We start from the raw sequence: 15,057 nt of genomic DNA, 5'->3' as shown, positions 1-15,057 counted from the left end.
TCAACTTGAATTGAATTGAATTCAACTATTGAACTGTAGTTCAAAGTTCTGCATCTTAGAGATTCTTGAAGAAGAAATTAAGAGTTACAGACTCAGCTGATGAAACAAGGAAAAATGGGAAACAACTAAAAATGGTAAAAATTCAGTAATTTTGACTCGGAAAGAGATTTTGTACTCCAACCAGCAATGAGAAAAAACAGTGGGTCTGGTTCAGTAGTCTGGGGTGGGCTGTGGTTTCCCATACCGGGCGCCTTGTTCAAGCCTTCACAGTTCCTCTCCCTCACAACTGTCAAAACACCTCAAAGGTTTTCCACTGACTTATTTTTCCAGTCTGGTATCTTCTATGAAGCGGGTAAAGTGACTGGAGAGTGCTATAAATGTTGACTTCAATGTCAAGATGACATCTAGATGAAGACATATTCTCTTGGTCTCTCTTCTTCTCTGGACAATTCAGGGTCCTAATGGGAAGCTAGGGTGAGGAAGGAGAAATGAGAAGGCAGACACTTACATAGCTGGTTTATGGTGGCTGAACAGCCTAAAGAAAGCAGAGGGAAATCTTTTCCTTGAAGCAGAATATCATTCAGATATTGTTCAGAAGTAGTTGCATTGATATAACAAGGCATAAACAAGTTTCCTTTCCTTTTGTTGATGACATGTTTTTCCARTTTTTATAAGCTGTTAAGCAAAATGTTTAATGTATTTGTATTTGTACAATGTAATACTACATTATTTCCAAACACAGCAGTAATGGTAAACACCCTGTTGGTCTTCTAAAGTGCAATTAAACAATGATAAAAGCAGAATTAAATGCACAGAATTTGATTCTCTGCCTCTGGTTAGGTAGATGTAAAGAATACCAAATTGCCCAGTAAGTTTTCTCCTGTCCTCTGCATCAGGCTACTAGAATATATGCAGTATTGATGAATGYGATCAGGTATGACAAATACAGGTATTTTAGTCTAAGTAAAAACAGATCTTATGTTTTGTACAAAATATACACTGATCTGATACAAAACCTGTTGGCCAGTGGAGCTAGTAATAGACTTCTAGTTATGCAGATGAACTCATTAATACAAACGCTGTATGTTATTTCGTATTTCAAAAGTCTTTGCCCATACAAGAGAGTTGAATTAATTATGCATTTTATAGATCTCTTCCCGTGAAGCTGGAACCAAGCCATTGACCTTCACATTTGTTCCGTCCATTGGACAACTTCCAACTCATTTTGAAGTTGTAGATGTCTCCAAGTTCCTTGTAAGACTCCCTGAGGACCCAAAGGATTTGAGCTGTCAAGAAACTACGCATAAGGTAGAATTTTACTTATATGTATTTTCTTTACTTGTGTTTATTTTGCCACTCTCAGAAAAGATGTGGAAAAATCTGTCCTAAGCATCCCTGAGCTGATGCTCTTTACCTTGAACTAATTCTTGACTTGTGCTTGATTTTAAATTACATGTCTACCAGAGATGCACAAACATTGCCCAAGAGAGGGCTGATATCTGCTCAACATTTTGCTTCCAGAAGAGGTTATATCACAGGTGAAGCAAACACTTCCCCCTTCTAATAGTGTCCTTTGTCAGTCACGCAGTGCCATATTCTTGGCAGAGAGGAGGGATGTTTTCCTCATTTCCCCAGGTGCAAAGTCTTGTGAGGGGAGCACTATCCCACAGGAATCCACCACGACTTGGTCACTGGATCCTGCTTTCATTAAATGCCAGCAATGTGGCTGCCAGCTAAGGTGCCAATCCCTTTCATAACTGTGTAGTAGTACATCAGTCAAAGGGAAAGCCTATTTTTTTGCTTCAGAAAGCTGGTCCCGATGACTTCCTGTGACAGAGAAGCCCAAGCCCAACAGCATCACAGCACTGCTTCTCCTGCCTTTAGTCAGCCCACAGTGTTCACTACACCTTCATTCTTGCCTGTCTCACACCATATGTTGCCTCCTATTTTATTCCATGGTATTGAAAAGAAAACTAGAACCCTCAGGTTTATTTTAATACATACACTGCTCTTCTGCTCTTTTGTCACAGAGAGCTCCTTGCTTGGGATGTAGCTGGGGCTGCGGTTCTTTTTGCACTCCCACACAAATGGAGATGCCCAAGAGCTTGMCCAAGCCCTGAACCTCAACATGTTTCCAGAGGCCAATCTTGCTAAAAAGAGGTTAAATCTGGGCAGAAGGTGGATTTGTTTGAATAGACATACACTAAAATATTATCCTCAGGATGAAAACATCCATTAGTTACATGCCGTTACAAAGCCGTCCAGTATTGGCTTTGCTTTAAGCGCTGTCCCAGGTAAAACAAGAGAATTACTGAGATTTGTCTTACTCTATTTGTTTTAGCATGTGGCTAGGTAGATAGAGAAAACTTGCTGAACATGAAGTGCAGTACTGAGACCCGAGAGTATCTTTGGCTCTCTTTTTTAAGCTGTCTATGCATGGCCAATATTTCAAAAAACAAACAAATGAAAACAAAAACAAAACATGAGCAATAAAAAATGCACCACAACAGCTAATGCAAATAATTCTCCCCAAAACCTACCCTTGGGGTATCTACCTTTATATACCAGGGTATTTATTTATTTATTTATCTGTTTATATTTTTTCAAATAGAACAAAATTTCAGGAATTCCTGGGCCTGTCAATAGAAATTTGTCCTCATGATATGTTCTTCAAGCAGGATGCCAACACGAGCCCCATCTACAGGATTTCTTCGGCAGTACCATTTCCTTAGCTCCATTACCCCCTTCAGGAGAAATATTATTTGCCCTGACAGATTCAATAACAGATGATTTGATGATGCCAAGCTTGCACTATTCCTGCTCTTATTCCAAGTATACTTGGGAAGTTCCATGCTGGTGAGSGAAAGCACAAAGAATAAGTAGAACAACCATGGTTTGTGCTGCAGTGCTTGCTCTTAAGCATACAGTAACGCTCCCTGACCTCAGATTCTTTGTTTGCCCTTTGCAGAGAATGCCTTGTCTCCCAGGCCTTTGTTTCTTCATTAATATGTATAGGTTTTGCCCCAGATTTTTCCGTCAGACTCCTCTGAGGAGTATTGTCTGCCTCCGTGGATCCCACAGTGCGGGTTCCTTCCCATCGTGTCGTGTAGTTGGGTCTGACAGCTCCTTCGGCTTGATTGCACCCCTCTTTCAGCTCCAGCCCCAGATTCAGGCTATCGTTTTGCTCCAAGCCTCCTGCTGCTGCAGTGAACGTAGGATCCCTCTGAAACAAACCCACTGCATTGGCTTCCCAGGAGGGACAGAGGGCCTGGAAGAAGCCCTCTGCACTGTTYGTGTCAGCCACCTCTGCAAGCTAAAATTACTCCTGTGTTCATGAGAAATGCAGCTGATATAGATATCTCTCCTTACATCTTTTGCAGTCAAACACAGCTGCTGAAGAACCGGCCTTGAAGAGTAGAGCCAGGCAAGACAGTGCCCACAGCGTTCTCCAGCCCCCAAGCGGCAACTCAAACAAAGCAGAAATGCAGGAGAATGATCTCTTTAAGGCCGAGTTTATCCTGATTACAGACTCTGGAGAGGAAGATGAAGTATCTGCTGCCTCACACAGTGCTCAGCAGGCTCCCAATGGCTACGGGCCCGTCAGTGCTCGACTGCTGGCTCCGTCCCACGTGTCTGCTGGTGGCGAGGCCAGAAGAACTCCTGGGGATCTACACGGGTCAAGTGCTTCCCACAGCACTGGCCAGCACCACAAACAGCAGGTAACCTATTCCTTCAACTCCACAGCTAACCTTTCCTCACCAAAGTTTTCAGGCTATGGACACTGTGTCACTTTCAAAAGCAAATTTCTAAAGGTTTTTTTTTTTTTTTTTTTGCTTTCTAAAGCAGATATTCTTTTTTAATTAGCATTTTAATTAGTCAGTTCTTCAGTATAAAACAGAATACACTCTGCCCTTATGACATCTATAGCTCTGATGTATAGATGGAACAGGTAATGCAGATCTATTTTTCTTTCTTTCCTTTTGGAGCAGCTTATCATGACAGAGAGTTAATCAGATGGTGTTAGATTCCTTGCTAGACTAAATTGGCCTAGGTCATTGAAATCAATGGAGCTTAAAAATGATCTGAATTATTAGAATTTGGCTTCCCAAGCCTGCATTTTTCTCAGCACCAGGTGCAGCCCTTTAGACTGAAGAGAGAGGCTGCAAAATCCTATTATTTTAACTGCTAGTTAGCACTGATTATGCACAGGTGTAAAGGACTAACGAAGATGAAAAATCTATTTTATTTTTTTGATCTATATTGGACATACAACCTCAGATTTAATTCCCTAGAAGAGAAAATTCAAAAAGCAATCTTAGAAATGTTTCGTTTAGAAGATGTATGAGTCTGATGACCTGTGTAAAAAGCTAACGCTCACATTTTAGAGAGGGCATTGATACCCTTTCCTTGGGGTGCACATATGGTCAAAAAAACTCTCTGTTAAGCAAAATAGAAGAATCTTTCGCACATGGAGTAGATTCAGGCATTTTGTTTGCCCTAGGTGGAATTTCCCTGGAGCTGAAAATGCAATTCTGCAATGATATTTTAAGRAAAACAAAGAACATTTACTTTGTTTCTGAAAATGAATATGATTTTCTGTCATGTGCTCAAATGCTTGTGTTACTCAATGTTTTTATCAAATTCACAGTGCCAGTTTTGATTTAGGAGATTCTGAATGAGAAAGATGCTCTGTTCTCAGCTACACAACATTATGAAATATTCATATATTCTTTCAAACTCCCAACAAAGTCAGTAAGAATTTAGTAAGTGGAAATATATCTATTTAGGAGAAGCAGGCTTTGAAAGAGTCTCAGAAAAATACAAATTTACTTCTGGAGATTTCAGGATGAAAATTTTCTTAAGGTTTAGTTGGGTTTTTAAAAAAGCTTTTAAAAGCCACTGTAACAGTTTGGTGGATTTCTTTTTAAGACCATACAGAACAAAATATATATATCTATATATGCCATATCTTAACTTTTTGCTGACTTGATAAGTAAACAGAGATTTTCTTGATTATATAACAGAAAATACAGATGCAATGGCACTGAACAAGGAATTAAAATATGTATTTAATAATGATTCATCTGCAAGTGAAGTGAAGTAGCATACAGTATAGCTGATGTATCTCTCTCCTTAATTTGTAAGTCATAAATCCTTAGGACTTGCTCTATCTTTATTTTCTAAATATCTTCAAGTGTATTCACAAGGTAAGGACACTTTTATGCTCATCATTGTTGTTCTGATTCTTATTCGATGTTTTCTCAGTTATTACTTTTTCTGACTTTCTCTTTATTGAAATATGAGCAGGGAGGTTGGACTAGATGATCTCTAGAGGTCCCTTCCAACCTTGAATATTCTGTGATTCTGTGATCAGTACATTTCTTTGTCCAGTGCCTGTCATCTGGTTTGACTTTTCCAGACAAATCAGTCAAGCTCTACAAACTACTACAGACCTCAGTAGTTTGGTAAAAAATGTACAATTATGGCTGGCATCTATAATAACTGGGTCTGCTCAATCTGATTTACAGTGCTGTGCTCAGATATTTTATGATGATGTTTATGAGTTCCCCAATCTCCAACATCTTGTCTCTCTGGCTCTCAATTTGCAGGTTGAAGTAGGGAAAATACTTTATTTTTTCCCTTCTATAATCAAATTCTACTGAGACCAAAGCATGGATAACAGGCACCAGGATAGACTTCTTCAAGTTGGATCCTCTCCAACACACATTTTTACCTTCTAGGCATCTACTTTTACTAGTTTTACATACTTTTCTTGTTTCACCAGCCCATTTCTTGTTTTATCAGCCCATCTCAGGAGCATCTTCTGTGTCCTTCCATGCCTATGAGATGGCCCTTTACACCTGGTAAATGGGTATACAAAGAAGAAAAGCAGGAATTTGGGAAATGAAAGTCTTTTAAAAAGYCTAGTATTTTTTGTAAATGTAATGGAGGTAGTTAAAAAGACATGGGATAGTATGTATGTATTGCCTGAGGTAGAGGATGTTGGTAGAGGATGGATGAGCAGGGATGTAGATGAAATGGAGTTGCACCTTGTGTTAGAACTTCATGACAGTGTGGAGTTGCAGCTAGAAAGAGGAGACATTTCTGTTGAGAGTCTCTAGGCCAAGACAGAGGGAGAAATAATACTGAGGATATTGTAGACTGCCTGGCTAAGGCAGAAAATGTGGAAGAAAGAAACTAAGAGGAAGTTCAGGGAAAATGTGGCTACTTTTTTTTTTTTTTTTTTTTTTTTTTTTTTTTTGGATGGGGATTGTTGCAAAGCTGGTTTCCACACCTCCTCATTTATCAGTTTGGAGCCAAGAGCGGCAACCAGCAGTGGGAGAGCAACAGATTAGGGGACACTTAGAGAAGCTGGCCATAATCAGATTCATGGAACTGGATGGGATTCATTCAAGGGTGCTGAGAATGTTGGCTGATGTGATTGAGAGGATCAGTGGATGAGAGGAGAGGGACACTGAGAAATGGGTGAACAGAACTCATTAAGTAAGCAGTGAGAAGTATTAAGTTCTGCACCTGGACACACAAAAACACCCATGCATCTGTACAGGCTGGAAAGTAATGGACTGTGCAACAGACAAGCTGAAAGGAACTTGAGGGTTGTGGTTGAGGCTGGAGGTGAACAGAAGTRAGTTGTCACCACAAATGAAGTAAACTGCTATCTGTGAAGAGTTTTGACTGGCAGATCAAGGGAAGATGTTATATCCCATCTACTCATCATGGGTGAGTTCCCATCTGCAATAATGTGCCAGGTCTGCCTTTCTTTTCCCCAGTTCAAAGAACTGTTGAGGATCCAGCACAAAGCTGCCAATATGGCCAGGGATATCTGTGAGATAAGGCTGAGGGAGATGGGCTGTTTAYTGTGGCAAAGAGGTAGCTAAAGAGGTATCTAGCCTGCAATGCCTTGAAGGAAGGAGAGATGGCAGAGCCCAAATCTTTTCCAAAGTAGTAGGCAAAATAGCAGTGGTCATGAACTGAGGCTTGGGAAGTCCTAGCTGGACATTAGGAAAAGCTTCCTCAGTAGGTGTCAGAGCAACAAGGATTTGTTTCTGGTAAGTGACCTCCCAGGTTGCCCCAAGGGGTGGGAGGACCACCATCCTTAGGGGCTTCTAAGGCTTGGCTAGACACCACCATGACAGGCTGTCATCAGGGATAGCATCGCTGTGAGTAGGAGGCTGGACTAGATGAGCCTAGAAGTCACTTCACACCAACATTGCTATGATTCTGTAAATAAGAGAATGATTGCTCACACGTGTAGTTAACATTGCAAAATAGTGGCAAAATGTTTTTAGAAGACTTGAATAACAGTCCAATTAGTTCAGCACATAAATGTTGAATAGTATTTAAATTAGAAAAAGACTACAGAAAAATGTGTGCTCTTCCAGGAGCATAGTTATCATCTGCTACCATGAAACTATTCCTAGCTGCCATTAAATCTTTCTTATTAAGTTTTATCAAGTTATAAGTCCATTCATCTTCTGTCCTTTCATTCTGGAAATTGATACTCATTCTCATTTTTTTTTAATCCACTGCCTTTGTATGGGAAATTTATCTATTCCATTTTCATATGCAGAGATTTCCTCCTCCAATTTTGTTTTGGTAGTTGATGAGCTTCTAGCACTCATTATTAAAATTCATCAGACTGCTCCAATTTATCAGAAATATTACCTTCCTCCTTTTTAACTTGTTCAATAACTTTATACTTCACAACATATCAAATAATGCTTTTCAGTAGTTGTTAAATATCGGTCTATTACGTTCAAATAATATCCAGTATTTCTCTTTATTTTGTATGAGCATATTTTTTTCAACAACAGTGATAATTTTTCAGTCTAGGAGAATATATATTATGATACACACATTTATTTTTATACAACCTTAATGTTGCCTTGTGTATAGCTTAATGCTTTAAGTTTAAGRTTTCTTATCAGAGATACAGATTGAGGAAGATTAAATGGCTTTTACTGCAATAAGTGAAGGCAATCCCTTGGTATTTTTGATGGCGTCTTATAAAAGCATCTCCTCAGTTTACAAGGGCTGCAATTTGTATGGTATCATTTATCAGCAAGAACTCACTTGTAAGCTACAAGGGTTAACAGGTTTCTGCTGTGCATATTTAGCGTTTCCTTTAACTTAAGCTTTTGGGTTCCCTTTAGTCCTTAAAAACCTGGATGTCTTGTCTTGTCACAGCTTCTTCCAGCATGTTTTCACTGTCACTTGAGAATTATAAATATGTTTGGTACTTGTTTCTGTTTTGTGACATGCTGATATCAAGTTATAGTAATTCTTCATTCTCTTGAAGCAGATTCTTATGTGTAWAAATCAGGATTTATTACTTAAGCCAAAACCATATGCAAGTCATGTATGTGAAGACTGGATATTATGAKAATGTTTTACAGAGTGTCATTTCAGGGTGTTGGATAATAGATACTTTTCTGTTCACATGAAGTTTGTAGGGAATAGAGTCAATTTCCCTGCTTTCAGATTGCTCAGTCAAAAGCTGGCTAATAATTTGTAGATTCTCAATTTTTAAAGTTCAACCTAGCACACTATTTCACATTGATATACTTTATTCAAATTGTATATTCCTTAGTTTTTAACCTTTGTATTATAATAACTTGGAATATTTTGAAATAATTGCTTTCTTCAAAAGTATAAAACTATGCAAGAGTTGATAATATAATTGCATACTCTAATTAGTTTTGCCAAATCCTAATTAGGGCAAATGTAAGAAAAAAGGCACTCATGAAAGAGCTAATTACTGTTTTATTATTGTACTGTAAGACAGCGGGAAGGGGACAAAGGCTCTTATTTGCCTTTAAATTGTCACATTGTTCTATAAATGACAAGAAGAATGAGAAGCAAACTGCATTTTCTGATTTAAGCAGTTTCTGAGAAAATTTCTCATTCTGATATCACAGTGCTGCAGAAGGTGTTGTTTACTGAATAAGAAAATGAGCACTTGAATCTCATTTACAGAAGGGCTACTTTCTGCTGAGCGGGTACAGTGAAATGGGATGATAGTACCTAACTGAAGCTATGTTCACACAATATAAGTGGTGTTGGAGTTTGGGACACTGATGGCATGGCTGTCTTGTTTKTCACTGAAAATAAAAAATACAGCAGCCTTGAACCCTGCTCCTATCATGTAAACAAAAATCTTGTTAAAATAAAGTGACCCAAAACTTGGTTGTGCTCTGTCACCTCCCATGARAGAGTTATCCATTAGGCTGTATCACTTAGCTTGAGACAGCCCTTTGATTTCAGCACACAGAACAGTACTAATGAATACTTCATGTGCATGGCCACAGAAGTGAGATGTGGCATGCTTAACAGTTCCACAGAGTCCATCTATGCTAACATTTTTGTTTTTCTTTTTTCTCCAGTTAGTTTCTACTCTTTCTACCTCTGATCATCTTTCCTCTAAAACGCCTGCTCTCCACTTAATTTCTCCAACTAATCCGAAAGTAGTGTGTGGTGACACGGTTAACCTGAATGAAGCCTCTTCACTGGAAGACTCCCATARGAGCTGGCAGTCACCAACCGAGTCTTCTAAACAAGATTCATCTCTCTACTTTCAGTCTGCTTTCCGTAGCCCACCTCCTTCCATGTCTAATATATCCACTTCTGCATTAAACAGTTGTTACTCCAGTTCTCAGTTATATAATAACCTACAAACACCAAGTCTCTCTACCTCTGCCTGTATTTATGAAACAAGGGAATTCACCAAGTCCTCAGTYCCATTAAAAAGTCCAAGTCCCTCCTCAGGTCTTCCATATTCAGCTGAAATTCAAGCATCGTCTGCTCAGCCTTTATCTCCCAGATCTTCCAAAAGATTGAATGCTTTGAGTCCCATCCCTGTACACATAATAACACATTCATTATCCCCTAGCCCTAAACCTTTGTCCCCACCCTCTCTTTATGGTTCCACTTCAACCATAGCTAGTGTGAGCGAATCGTGCACACAAATGTCATCTAGAGGAAATCCAGTAAAATCAGGAGTTAAACCCCCTCTGCCAACCAGGCTGACTCTCTTAACAGCTATTTTGAGGTCGGGCTCTTCTCAGCAAAGACCACTCTCCCCTGCTTCCTGCCCTACATTTTCTCCTGGCTCCCTTGGTTCTTCAACACTCGCAATAGATCAGAAGTTCAAAACAACTCCACCAACCCCAAAGAAATATGTCTCAAGTCCTTCTATTGGGCCTGGTTCTCCAAGCAGGGAGGAGAGCTGGCTTTCGGGATTCTCTCGCCATGTGTCCTTATCCTCCCAACCTCACGCAACCCCTCGGGCTAAGTCATCATCCCCAAAAAAGCACCTTTCCCACAAAATGCCTTCTCCAGACTCGTTAAGTCCTCTGTCATCCCCTGTTGTTTCCCACAGAAAATCAACTGCATCTCTACGTTTACAGCCTATGCTGTCTGCCTCTGCCATGTCTCCTCGTGCCCTGAAACACTCATCTCCCTGTCCTCCAGAAGAGATGCTTTATCCGCTCTCCACATCCCAAGGACCTCAGAAGTCGCAGAGGGTGCACACTTACTCACCCATCTTTACCTGCCAGTCGTATCCTCTACTTGTTTCTCCTGGTCAGAATGGCATGGTCTCTCCCACTCTGGAGAAGGACTCATCTCCCTCCCCAAGTCTTTCACCTTCGACTTCCAGATCTAAATCAAATTCATCCCACAGGTCTAATCAAGAGCTGAGTGCCTCCTCTCCTACCTCTTTAAATATCTCAAAGCATTCATCCTCCTCTCAGCCTGATACTGCCTCACCTTTTCCTCAGAGTTATAGTATTCATTCCCAGCCACTGCAGCTTACTTCCTCATCAAGACGCACAAATTATAGATCTAATTCCTACTCTCCAAGTCCCAAGCAGTCTGTCACCTCACCAGTACTAAAGTGCAGGTCTCCTGTCTCAGACAACTCACCATGCACACTGCTATCAAGACCCAGAGAGCTGACTTCACCACAATCCTTTTCCCTGCCTTCTGACAATGAGAACATCAAACCCAAGGTACTCTTAGTGCATGCTTATTTTCTAATAGTGCTTTGTCTCCATGAGAAAAAATGACACCCATATTGCACAATAATAGAAAAATGAATGAGCTAGGCAAAAATTTTAAAAAAGGAACCATCAAGAGTTTAAATGCCACTGTACTGAATTGCTAGCAACATGTTCTGCATTACGGAAGAGAAATGATAGGGATGATTTAGCATAAAAATAAAATACATTGTTAGTCAGGGTAAGGAGATATTAGTGTAGACAGATTTATGTCTACTGGCTTTAAATGCATTTCATGCACTTTATTATTTTTGAAGCTCACCTAATACAACAATATGCCAAAAAGAAAACCATAAAACATTTTCTGTACTCCCCAAGGTAATGCATTCCCACTGGAAATAGTGAAAATATGGTGATTTTTTAGGAGCAGGGCTGAGTTAGAAGCAGCTGATCTACTTAAACTGGCTGCTATGATATCAGCCGTAGTGGCAACCCCAGCCTGTTCTCAGTGATGTCCCCTGCCCTGAAGGTGGCTCAAATGGGACCTCTCATCAGTTCTTCCTCTCTCAGTGCCAAGCTCAGCCGCATCAGGTGCTCTGCTTTGCATACTCAGCTTTTGCATCCCCTGGTTTTGTATCCTGCTGTGGGAGGTGGTTGAGGCATCGCTGGCRAAGCTCTGAGCTCTCAGCCACCCTGCTCCGGCCACGTGGCTGCCCCCCTTCTGCCTGATCTTACCCTAGCTTGGCAGCCAAGTACTGACTTGCTTCAGTGCTGCTCTCATACTGTGCTAGGCAGAAAGCAAAAAAAAAAAAACAGCCCAAACCACAAGCTTCCAATGACATGTGCTACTGCAAATACAAACGTCTCACACTTGGTGAATGAGCCACGCTCCTGCTGCTTGTCATCCACAAGGAATGGGGTCCCAGCTGGGTGAGAATAAGCAATGATGGCAACGGCTACAGGAGGGCCTGGGCTCCAGCCATGTTTTAAATGTAAAGATAAAATTCTGGAATGTGCAGGGGAAGGAAAGGGAAGCAGGTAAAAATACGCATTAGATAGATAGGTCTCTGAAAGCAGGAGGAACTTCTGTCCATGAAGGAGGGCATGGCGGCAGAAGACAGCCAAGCTGCAGAAGCCTTCCAGCTTCCTCTGTCTTRCCTCTGCTCCCTTTATGTTTCCTCTTGCTAATATCTGAACTTTCCTCTGGCAGACAGGGCGCGCTACCCAGCACAGAAAGCCTATCATAGATTATTGATTTATTTGGTAACAGCACAAATGTACAGCCTGGTCTGCCAGATCAAGTTGTGTCAGATGTGTTCCTAACAGCTTTGTCATGGTAGGGGTGACTTGAAGTGCTTGGAAAATGTTAATTGAAAATGAGAGGCTTAAATCAGTACAAAGCAGCAGTTGTCAAAAATGGTTCTTTAAAATAAAATAAACAATGCAAAGGGAACCATTGTACCACGCGCAGCTGCACCGTGTCACTACACCCTGTCAGTATTACTCAATGAAATAAAAAGAAAAGTGAAATTGTAGAAATTCCAAGGAAAAAAAAAGTCTCTGAGACAAAATTGTGAGGCAGTTGACAGACAATTGAGCCTGCAGTGTGCAAAGGGTAGCTGCATTTTCTGCCACAGTCAATGCATGGTGCACTGCCAGACTCTGGTGAAGGAAGGTCTGAATTACTCCAGCTCCAGCTGTGACACATAACACACACATAGACTGCTTACATTTATTTTTGCAGAGACTCCCTTTCTGCCCTCTCTCCTGTCAGTTTTCCTGCTAGTTGTGCTCTTTGGTGACACTGAAACCCACTATCCCTTTGAGATTGGGAGAACATTCAGTAGTTTAATAGACCTGAAATGTCCATCTGGTGCAATTTTTAATCATATAGCCAAAGCTTATTGGGGATGTAAAAGATCTGAAACCTTTAAATCAAATGCAGTCAGGATAGGTCACTGCAGGTCCCTTTTGGCTTTAAAATATGAGGCTGTGAGATGATATAGTTTTTAACAGCATGCAGTCAACACTCCCCTTTCCTTCTGCTCTCATTTGTTTGCATGCATAGTTTATGAAAGAGTGCAACAGACTTCTGTTTTGCTCATTTGTTAATTTTATCAGACCCTCTGCTTACTCTGCAATCACAAATCTCAGTATATTCCTAGATGAGGAGCCAGTTGCTCCATCAGATGGCTGTTGATGCTTGACAAAATCTTTGTGTGCACAGTGTTGCCAAGCGAATGTCAAGGGAAAAGTTTAACATCTAAAAATGCTTGACTTTTGCATGTGTAATTTTACAACCTTAGTACTGCTTCAACTACTGTTGAGGCAACATTAAAAAGGCACCTATTAAATCAGAATCTTTCAAACCACAGTTTTGACATTGAATGTACATTTCAACATTCACATAACTGTATCCTTAGCACAATGTCAAAGCAATTATGTTTTCACATGGCTTGCAAAAAGGATTCTTTCATGGAGAGCTTTTATATATGGATGTCTAAACCTGTGCAAGGTCATGGAAACTAAAGAATAGCCTATGAACTTATATAAGTATTTGTATCTGTGTATATATGTAAATACATATACTTTCAGATGCTTTATATTTTAGGACATTTATGTTTATCAGTGTTGCACTTTAAAAAAATGGGAATTCATTCCTATATATTATTTGATTTTTCCCATTAACTTTAACACAGGAGTGCATACAGAGCTGCTCAAACTAGCTTGTGAACAAACTAATTGTAGCAACAGCTCAGCACAGCTGCTAAACCTACCACAAAGCAGGAAAGATTAGTCATGAGGAGCTCAACACTGGCATGGTTGGTTGCTGCTTTTAAGCCTTTATAGGTCTGTGTCTAACACTCAGTACAAATGCCCTGTGGGTGTCATTAATGCTCATTTGAGCACAGCAAATAGGACATTTTTTGCAACAACTCCCCAGCTTGATATTTGCCCCAGATTTAGCTGTCGAGTTGCTTTTTGCTGTTTGTGCCATAGTGCAGGTCAGCAGATATGACTTTCTGTGGACCTTTAAAAATRCTGCTGTATTCCTAGGAACCAGATTAATCAGTATATTTAGGCATTGAAGAACACATGGGTGATTGGCTCCTGGGTCCTGAAAAGTACAGTGCTTTAACATTACATGCAGCATATCTGCATTATTAAAGAATAGCTTCAACGGCTAACTAAGTAATGTCTTTATTATGGATAGAATTGCAGGTTTTGAGTTTTATTGGTATTTATGAGTATTTTATTATTTCCTGCACTTGGGAAGGAATAACCCCAGACAATAGTACCGGCTGGGGACTGACCTGGAGAGCAGCTCTGGACCTCGGCCTCATGGTGGCCACAAGTGTCCTCGTGGCCAAGAAAACTAACGGGATCCTGGGGTGCATTAAGAAGAGTGTCTGCAGCYGGTCAAGAGAGGTCCTGCCCCTCTACTTAGCCTGGTGAGGCCACATCTGGAGCACTGTGTGCAGTGCTGGGCTCCCCAGTACAAGAGGGATGTGGAGCTGCTGGAGAGAGTCCAGCGCAGGGCTACGAGGATGATCAGAGGCCTGGAACATCTGCCATATGAGCAAAGGCTGAGAGAGCTGGGCCTGTTCAGCCTGGAGAAGAGRAGGCTGAGGGGGGACCTGATCAGTGTCTACAAATACCTCAAGGGAGACAGTGAGGAGGAKGGGGCGGCCTCTTTTCAGTGGTGGCCAGCGATAGAACTGGAGGAAAGCACCAAAAGTTCCATAGGAATTTGAAGGAAATTTTCTTAACAGTGAGGGTGACAGAGCCCTGGCACAGGCTGCCCAGGGAGGCTGTGGAGTCTCCTTCTCTAGAGATCTTCTAAACCCGCTTGGACGCAGCCCTGTGCCCCCTGTTCTGGGTGACCCCGRGGTGCAGGGGAGTTGGACTAGATAATCTCTAAAGGTCCCTTCCAACCTTAATGATTCTATTATTCTATGATTCTATGATTTATGAGTATTGATTATACTTATGTGCCAGTACTTAGGCTGCCGAAAGAGATGAAAGGAATACAGTTTCC

At 40.8% G+C, this 15,057-nt stretch overlaps 1 protein-coding gene across 1 annotated transcript in view; it reads left to right on the top strand.

Moving 5' to 3' along the window:
* MLIP (muscular LMNA interacting protein) overlaps window positions 1-15,057 on the top strand; it is an 82,409-nt gene that overhangs the window by 31,006 nt on the left and 36,346 nt on the right. The window contains exons 2-4 of the mRNA XM_026034298.1: window positions 1,166-1,308; window positions 3,381-3,719; window positions 9,405-11,030. Coding sequence (XP_025890083.1) covers window positions 1,166-1,308; window positions 3,381-3,719; window positions 9,405-11,030 — 2,108 coding nt within the window. The remainder of the gene's footprint in view (window positions 1-1,165; window positions 1,309-3,380; window positions 3,720-9,404; window positions 11,031-15,057) is intronic.

This window comes from Nothoprocta perdicaria, unplaced genomic scaffold, assembly GCF_003342845.1.
Source record: "Nothoprocta perdicaria isolate Ctin4 unplaced genomic scaffold, notPer1 scaffold_141, whole genome shotgun sequence".
Classification (NCBI taxonomy): Eukaryota; Metazoa; Chordata; class Aves; order Tinamiformes; family Tinamidae; genus Nothoprocta; species Nothoprocta perdicaria.
The sequence above is the reverse complement of the archived record's forward strand: the minus strand, read 5'-3'. Positions and strand labels throughout refer to the sequence as shown.